Source organism: Myotis nattereri (assembly GCF_964212035.1).
Source record: "Myotis nattereri genome assembly, chromosome: X".
NCBI classification, from domain to species: Eukaryota; Metazoa; Chordata; class Mammalia; order Chiroptera; family Vespertilionidae; genus Myotis; species Myotis nattereri.
Window position 1 is genome coordinate 39,416,929 of NC_138078.1, and position 9,492 is coordinate 39,426,420.

The 9,492-nt window shown below is 45.8% G+C and overlaps 1 protein-coding gene across 1 annotated transcript; it reads right to left on the reverse strand.

Annotated features, from left to right (window-relative positions):
- Window positions 1-1,105: 1,105 nt before the first annotated feature.
- Window positions 1,106-9,052, reverse strand: FGF16 (fibroblast growth factor 16; the record flags this gene model as incomplete). The annotated part of the gene is made up of 3 exons (XM_081081495.1): window positions 1,106-1,351; window positions 2,817-2,920; window positions 8,779-9,052. The coding sequence occupies 3 exons, from the start codon at window positions 9,050-9,052 to the stop codon at window positions 1,106-1,108; spliced, it is 624 nt and encodes a 207-aa protein (XP_080937621.1).
- Window positions 9,053-9,492: the final 440 nt, after the last annotated feature.

The following is a 9,492-nucleotide window of genomic DNA, read 5'->3' on the forward strand; positions in this document are numbered from 1 at the left end:
CTTATAAAAAATAAATAAAGGACGCAGCCACCAATTAGGGTTTCTGACCTTCATGCTTTGGGCCCTAACCAAATCCTAAAGGAGGGTTTTTTCTACGCCTAAGTCCTAATTTCAAATAGGAGCTGCCATAAGAGATGTTGATTCAGGCTTTCCTGAAACTTTGTTCATCACTAAGTTTAATGTCATAGAATCAGAAAGGACTTCAGATAGAGCCCCTAGATAATACTAATATTGTGAATAATGGGTCATCAAGCCTAGGCAGTGTGATGCTGACATCAGGAAATTCTAACAAGTTGGAGAAGAAAGAAGCTGACTTATCCTACTGAATGTACAAATCAATAGAATTAGACAGTGGTTACAATATAAAGATAATTTTATTGCCAATAAAAGCCTTTAATAACTAATTTATCCTGTTTCAGTAGGACCTTATTCTTTCTGATGAAAATCCAGTCATAGCATCTCTCATTAAAAATAAAATTATTTTGAAATAAATAAATATATAAAATAAATAGCATATACATTTCATAAATAGTTTGTCCTTATGCACAGTATCCATGCTTACATTTTAATAGCATTTTTTTTGCAATCTTCCCCATCTCCCACTTCCAATGGCAAGAAAACTGCATGTCAGGACAGATGAGAAATCTGCAGAGCCAAATCAAGGATGGCTTGCAGCAGGGCTGTAGCCCTGAGGATTTTTCTGAATGAGACTTTTCTAAAGTCTGTAGGTAGCATCTATGGCAGATCTTTTGGTCTTTCATTTACCCATTGTCAAAGTATTTGGGTAGATTGTGGAGAGAGATACCCTTGGCCCTTTGCAGGGGCCCCCAGTCTTTTTCGTACCACCTCAGGGGAAAGTACATGAGTAAAGAAAAAAGTATATACAAGATTCCCTTTAGCCCACCCTTCCCCCCACATCCCTCCCCAAATAACCCAACTTTGATATACATTTTAAACAACAAGGGTACAGTTGGGTTGACTTGAACAGTAAGTGTTTCTTTGCTATCTAAATTGATAGGAAAGATTGAAAAGCTACGAGTATAGTGCTTGCAGAGACAACTGTGGCCCTAAAGTATATGGGTTACAGAGGTCACGCTAGGTTCCGTTACCTATAGTGGAAGAGGTCTCTGGACATGGACGGTAACTTAGAAGGATCTACAGGCCTGGGTAAAAAGTGAGTGAATTTCTGGTGTCGTTTAGTCCTGTATCCTTCCCGGGGTGAGCCGTCTTTATTCAGGGCCACATAATACTGTCTCTCCGAGTCCAAGTGTTTGTACAAGGTGGAGGCATAGGTGTTGTACCAGTTCTCTTCAAACTGTTCCCGGAAAACACATTCGTGCGTGAGTTTCTTCTGTGAGGGTGAGAAAATAAAGCAGAGCCCATTATATGACTATTTTCCCCATCCCAGCTTGCTGGTGGAGAACCCTGAAACAGCAATAGCACATTGATATTAGAAAATTTCAGTCCTATCTCCCATATTACTGAGGTATCTTCTTTCCAAATAGCAAAATAGTCCTATTTGTGTCACCTTCATTCTCTTTCATGAGCTACACAAAAATGTTCTAGGTAAGATCTTTCCTGAAGGTAGGAGATTGGAGGAGAGAGCCTCACCTGGCTCTTTGAGCTGAAATTTTTTTAAAAATTATTTTTATTGAATTTATTGGGATGACATTGGCTAATAAAATTATATAGGTCTCAGGGGCACAATTCTACAATAGAGTCTGAGATTTTTCTGAGCCTGAGAATGGCTGCTATGGCTGCCCAATGCCCCACTGGCATCCCTGAGTTTTCTCCCTACTTAGGGCTAATGTTAAAATACATTGAGATTACAGTCAACCATGTCAACTGATAGGCAAAGGCCTTGGATCTATATTAAGTTCCACAGGAGGTGAGCTGTGATCTCTCCTGATGAAGGGCCCAAGGCCTGTCAGTTGGAAAGCTTACAAAAGATCTCCTTGAAAAGTTCCTCCAATCTGGCTACATTAAGCTAGCAGCTCCTGGGTCTCTTGCCTCTGTCCCTTCTCACATTTGATCCATAGTACTTGCTGGGGTTGCCGATACTGAGTGCTGGGGACAGGCCTATCGCTTAGGTGTCAGGGAAAAATGTGCTCTGATTTCAAGGGGTGCAGGCAGCCAGAAAGCATTCTATGTGACTCAAAAGCCAAAGCCACGAGTTGGGATTCCCTGAAAGGGTTAAGGTCAGCAAAGTCACTCACCATTCCCCAGCTCTTGGCTAGCTTCCAGAATAGAGAACATGCACTGCAGCCAACCCAGTCCTAGCTGGAGACTTAGGGCTGTCACCAGACCCTGGAACCCTCACTCTTCATTTATTTGTTTCATTTGGCCTTTGGGATTCAGCTGAAGCAATCTGGAAATCAGGGACTGTGTTGTTAATCTCAGAATTCTCAATCTGAAGGCCAGATTTTCCACTGCCTATTTTTGTGCCAGCTAGTCTGTTACCCCTCTGGGCATCCATTAAAATTCATATGTACGCCTCAGGACAGCAAATGCCCCAAACCCATACCATCCACTAACAAACTAGCACAGCTTACTATTATCATCAGACTAGTTGGCCTTCTAATGGAAAAGGCAAAAGCAAGTATGCCACAGTAAATTTATGTTTTCATGGGGGCTGAATGAGTGAAAGTGTTATGGAGCAAGTTCCTGGGCAACCACACGTGACTAGAGAACACTAGTCTTTTATAGTTGACAAAAGGGATTTCAAGTGCTAGATAAAAGTCTTTATGTACTTTTGCCTTACATTGTCCAAATACTGGTGGTAATAGCCTCTGATGAAAAGAAAATCTTAAACTTACCGATCCATATAGCTCTCCTCGTTCGTTCATTCCTAAGTATAGGCCAGAGTCCACTCCCCGAATGCTGATCAGCCCCACAGCCAGGCTGATAAACTCCAGGATGCCTAGAGCAAAAAAGGTGAATGCCATTTCCATTACTGACATCAAGCTAAGAGGAAGCTGTTCAGGTAACATGAGCTACAAGTCATTTATCCACAACTGGAGGCCAGCCCTGGGTGCCTTTCATGAATGACCTGATAAAACCATCTTTTGCAGCAAGAATGGAACTACAGAGAAGACACTGAGTCTCTGTGGACCTCAAGTTTTCCATATGTAAAATGGGGGAAACAATCTCTGCCTCTAGTCAACACTCTTAAGCATATTATGAGGAAGATACAGTGAGAAGGCTTTAGTTACAAAAGCTCCTAATTATAAGGCACTATTACTGTTATACCAACATTTCAAGAAATGGGATTGCAGCTTCCTAAATAGGAGAACATGGCCAGGGTTCTGTAACTTCCCAAAGTCATTTCTCTCCTCCCTAGAGCACAGAGCATTACCTTTCTGTCCTCTAGGCTGAACTTGTTTTGCACCCTCTTAGCTCCCATGTACTTAAAGCCACATGAGGCTGTCAACTGCCTGCAGCTGACTCTAACAAAGGCCACACAGTCCACTCACTAAGTTTGTTTCTCCTGCCATAGGCAGGATGCAGAACTTGGCCTGGTAAGAGCTTTCTCCTGAAAAGTGCTCTCAGCCAGTACAGTCCCAGGCTGACAAGCCTGTCATTCTCCCCTTCTCTCTTGAGAATTTCAAGTTTATTCATGGCCAAGAGTTGGCAGGTAGTATTGGAGTTAATACTGATTTGAGATGTTGCAAATTAAAGGGAAAAGGTAAGACATTCAGACATGTCCCTCTAGCTGACAAGGATAGAGGTGAAGACTTGAAAATGTTTTCATTTACTGAGCAGCAGTAAGAGGAAAAAAGAAATCAACCACTAAGAGGGAAAAGGGACCAAGAACTGAAACGCTAGTGACATTGAACACTTAATACTTTTATCTTAAGATAGCACATCTATCAAATGGATGCAGATATAATGGGCAGCTAGATTCCTCTGTGATATTCCTGTCTCTAACCATGCTTTTCAATGTACAGAGCAAAACTTGATACAACTGACTCACAGAGGCAACCAAAGGTATGAAATGAGCTCATATCTGGCTGTCTTTCTTATTAAAAAATGCAATTTTAAGGGTAATAATGTTCTATGTAATCTACATAAAAAGTGAGACTAATTCCTCAAAGATCACTTAAAAATGTAAGTGGTTAATTTTGAAATCATGTGCAAAACTCCAGTGGGAAGTCTGAAGAGCCCCAGTGACTTGGGCTGGTAGGTGGTGTTCAAGTGTGGCAGCTTTAGGGCACATGTTTCCATGGCCCATTTGAAGAATGTAAAGTTCTTTGGCTGCCATTGTATAAAAATTCTCCAAGTTTTATTCTCAGTCTGGTTGTTACTAACTCTTATAGTACAAAGAAAGGAGTTTTGGGAAAAGAGATTGATACAAGATGGTAGGAGGTGAAAGGGAAAATACCTGGTGCCAAGTAATGGTTAAGCAGATACTGATTTTATATACCAAAACCTTTAGCTGTACTGTACAACATTCTGATTTTGGTTCTTCCCTGTTTAACATTTTAATAAATGACTGTAAGAGGACATAGAGGGACTCTATGTCCAGAAGACGTACAGCTGAGAGGGTGACACAAACAAAATCCAAAGAGATTTCAAGAGAATGGAAAATCGGACTGACACCAACAAAATAAGCTTTAATTGGAATAAAATGTAAAATCCTGCACTTTGGGCCCCAAACCAACTACCGAAGATGTTTTTTGTGTTTGGGGTTTTGTTGGGGGAGGGTGAGCGCAAGTGCAGACAATTGTGGAAATCATACTCCTTCTTTTTTTGTTCTATTATCATAATTGGCCTGTGCAAGGGTGTTTTAGTTATCTATTTCTTTCTTTTTATTTCCATACTCTGCTCCCATCCTCCTCCCCATTTTAGGCAACCATGTATATTTTCTTGAAAACATACTGTTCTTTTGTGTTTTCATGCATTTTTATCAAATGCAAGTCTGCCCATTTCTGGAATGGGGAGATGTGGCTTAGCAAAACATACACAACAATGGCTTAGGGGATTTGATTGAATAAGGTAAGCTCAGTATGGGTGATACATGAGATTATTAAAAAGCTAATGTGAAACTAGTCATGTAAAAATTAAAAATTATTAAAAAGCTAATGTAAAACATAGGGGGGGAAAGGGAAAATAAAGCTACTGTGATTTAAGGCTGCACTGATAGAGGTCTAGTAAGTGGCTTAAAGGAGAGGACTGCCCCATTCTGCTTTGTTTTTTAGTTCTACTGTGTTTAAAGAGGGCTACAGAAACACAGGAGTGTATTCAAAGGAGAACAGCCAGTGTGGCAAGGAAATGAGAAACCAGGTCATGATTCAGTTCTGGGTGCTAAACTTTGAGGGATACCAACCTGTTGGAGCCTTCAGTTCTTTGCTTTGCTTAGGCAGATTACTTATGAGCTTCAAGCCTTAGTTCCCTCATTCTCTAAGTATCTCATGTCTCTAACCACCCCGAGCTCATTAAGTAGCAGAGGTCAGCTTGTGATCTCACCATCCAAGACCTGGTGTGAGAACAAATCATGAAACCCAAGAGGTGTGGCCATTTGAGTCACCACAGTTTTTCTCCAATTCTCTGTTAACATGATGCCAAAGGACAGATCATACAGGAAGTCACTTGGGTTGTGTCCAGTAACAGGGGTCTCCAACAGCTGGAATCGTCCCTGCCCAGCTGTCTTTGGGCATCATTTCCCTCTGCCAACTTTCCTATTAGCTGGATTTAAACTGTGGGAACCCAGTAGCACATGATGATGGAACAGATATTCCTAAACCTTCTCTGAATCCCAGCCAGCATGAAGGGAGAGAGAAAACAAGCCATTTTTACATTTTCCCAGCTACAGCTGGAGAGGGGTGTTAACAGTAAAGTGTTGAGGCAAAGTATTAAGTAGACAAAGTTTGTCCTCACTACTCTCACCCCCTTTAAAGCTCAGGACCTCCCTCTGCTCTACCTCATCTTGACCCGTCCACCTCAAGCTCTGGCCTTTGCTCGACAATTTCTGGACTCTTGTCTTCTTACACCTTTTCCCCCATGGCCTCATTCAAAATGGATCATCCTGGGTCCCACTGCTTCAGAACTTAGCTAGATGACTGGCTAACGTGCCATTTAATCTGGTTCCATAACTTTCCTGAGCTCCCTCAGCCATCCTTTCAGACCTTCATGGCCAAGACAGTGCTGCCTTGGCATCCTGCCAAATAAGAACCAGATCACTCAAAACCCAAAGCAGCTGCAGGAGCCTGCTCCATCCCACGTGGTGGGAGGCCTCTCCTCCAGCCTGGCCCCCAAACCCTACTATGCCAATCCACAGGTGTCCCTTAAGAATGTCAGTATCTCTGTGAACCTCATGTTAATGCCACCAGCCAGGCAGAGGTTGTAATACTTCTGGCTACTGATGGCAGGATGGGGGGTGTTGAGGGGGGAGGATAGGCTGTGCCAACAGGTTATTATATGGAGTCGGGGCTGCTCTTGGGCTCAGCCTGACTTGTTCTGAACACATGGATTCCAGGGTAATCCTTGGGGGCCCTGCTCTCCAATTACAACAAATAGCTATTTACTTTACATGGCCTTTGGAGACTACCTCCTCCTCCCAAGCAGAAATCTATAATATTTTATATCTTAAGTCTGGCCTACTTTACCCTGCTGGAATGTTGACTGCTAAAGCACTTATGGAATGTTAAAGTTTCGATTTATTGAATACCCTGGCTGATTAACTCAAATGTGAAGGGAGGAGTTAGCAAACTCAAACGCCACCTCTTTCTTTGCCAAAAGCTAAACTGAGAAAGAGTATATGTGTTAGAAAGTTGGCAGGGGAGGTTACAGAGAGACAGCTTTGACCAGTTATCATTTCATTTACAGGAAATACACAAAACTGCCAGGAAGCCAGGGAAGGAGGAAAGGGAAAAGGTGATGCAGAGGTGGTCTCAGGCAGTGTTTTTTTAAAGACAAAACAGAAAATGAAGCAGTCAGTTAAGCAGCAGTGAAAACATCCCTTCTTCCTGCCAGTTTTATTTCCTTTGGTTTCTCCTTAAACTTAACACCCCTAGCAGGCCTGAGAGATGAAAAGAAATCAAGATGTGTCGTTAGGGATGTAATTAAAGACCACTTATCCCAAGAGCCTATTATTGATTTATGTTGACCTTGTAGGTTATTGGGCTCAGCTTAGGCACAGAATCAGACAAACACTTGTAGCTGCTGGGAGCCAAGCTCATAGTTTCTCCACCTCTGCTACCCCCAACCAACATTTCTCTATTATTTCATGATTTTTCTCTTTTTTTTTTCATGATTTTTCTCTTATATTTCAGGAATGAGCTACTCCAATATTTCTCGGCCATTTTGGGAGTCTTTGGGGGGCTCTGAGGCCAGGGCGGGAGTCCCATTACTTCTGAAGAGAAACAAAAGGGGACTGCAAAGTCATAAGCAATGGAAGGAAAAGGAGCCAAGTTGGCACTCCTTCTCCCTCCACCCCACCTTATCACCCATTTGAGGACATGCTGCAAGTTTATACAGACACCTGCACCCCTCCATTACCCCCACCCCACACGCAACCTACTGCACTCCGGCTCTGGGAGTGCATTTTTCCAAGATGACATAGACCTCATTAGGGTTCCTGCTTGCTCCCAGCAAGGAAGACCAGCCCTGGCCCTAAGTTATTTGCTAGACTTGGCCTCTGTGCACCCCCCGCCCCACACACACTTTTTACTGTGCATGCCAGCAGCAGCTCCAGCAAGGAATGGAGAGTAGGAGGATGAGGAGGCATAGGGGGAGTGAAGGAGGGTGGGAAAAAGAAAAGAACTTATTATGCCTGAACGTAGTCAAAACCTCTTATAGGCTTAGGGATAGGTTTCCTTGGGCCACTGGGTCCTTGGGAGGAAGTAGGGGCATTGGGGGCAAGAGGGCCCAAGGAAGGGTAGCTGTCACAGCACCTGAGAAATGGTTTAGTAGAGAATAGGACATTGAAAATAAAAATGGCCAAATTACTGATGAGTGGACACATTTGTTTCAAAACCTAATAATCTCTGTCTCAGACCAAGGTTTATATTGTGTTCTATATGTGAGACAGGCATTGGACAGAGGTTGGACATTTCCTGTCCTGGTCCAGGAGACACCTGTTTCTGTTGCTGGGAGTGGGCCCAGGACTGTTTCCTCACTGAGGCAAGGAGTCCAGAGGCAGCTCCAAGCAAAAGCTGCCCCAGGGCTTGTGCCCTTACACAGGGGACACTGGAAGGCTTTCCTAGTTTCTCCAATCCTAGCAGCTCATGCCCTGCTGCCTGGATTGGCCCCCACCCCAGGCAAAGCAACCCAGAAGCAGGCAGGTGCTGGCCAAAAGCGACGTGGGTGTGGGCTATTCGCCCATCACGTCCATGGCCCAAGAAGGCTCCTACTCCAGGCCATCGCCCGCGACAATCCTGCCCTCGAGGCTCTGTCCCGCGCTGCAGCTGCTGTGATTCTGCTCCTACCCCTCTCCCAGCTCCACCTGCTTCCAGTCGAAGTACAGCATCCAGATGCCAGAACGATCCGCTCTCACCCAAGGGAGGGAGGGAGAGTGGAGTAGAGGAAGGAGAGGCCGCACCTCAAGGCTCCCGCGCCCCCGCCCCCTCCCGAGCGTCTCAGGGTGCCAGGCGCCCTGACGCCTGACGGCTCAAGTCCGCACCGTCGTGTCCCGTCTGCCCCGCGTCCCTGGCGGCCTTCCGCCTTGACGGCACTGAGCTGGGGGCGGTCCGCGGGGCCCGGAGCCTGAGCTCAGAGCCGTCGGCTCCCCAGCGCGCCGTCGGTACGCTCGCCTCCCGTCCCTCCCGGTAGTGTCCTCACCGAAGCGACTGTGGTCGTGGCGGGTGCCGTGCACCGTGCCGTTGGGGAAAATCTCCAGGTGGAAGCCGGTGCGGCAGTACAGCTGGCGCCGCCGCAGGATCCCCTTCAGGTGGGCGAAGTCTGTGGGCGAACCGCGCTGCAGCTTCCCCTCGATCTGGCCCAGGCGCTCGTTCAGGAAACCAGGGGAGTCGGCTAAGGGCATGTTCCCCAGAGATGAGGAGAAACCGTGCAGATCCCAGTCCAAGGTGGCGAAGACCCCCCCCACCTCCGCCATGGCGGGGTGCGCGGGGCCGAGCCGGGGCGGAGGTGCGCGAACTGCCTCTCCCCGCAGCGGGCGTGGGCGATTCGCCGGCGGCGCTCGCTCGCTCGCTCCTCGCTCTGCAGAGCTGCAGTCGACGTCTGTTCTCGTCCAAGGAACTTCTCAGCGGCGGGGAGCGTAGGGCAGCGCGCTCCTGACCTTGCTCTCAGTCAAAGTGCTGCTTTCCCTCCACATCCATCTCCTCAGGCCTCTCATAGCTGGCTTCGTCGAGCTATCGGATACAAACGGCACTTTATATACGTACCCACTCCCCTTACATTGACATATTGGATATTTAAATACAAGCCACACCTCACTGGCATCCCCTCGGAGATTGGTGTGTGGGTTCTTTTTTTTTTTTTTTTTCCTTTCTCCTTCTCGTATCCATTTGGCTCTTTTTGGGAGAGGGGGGTGGA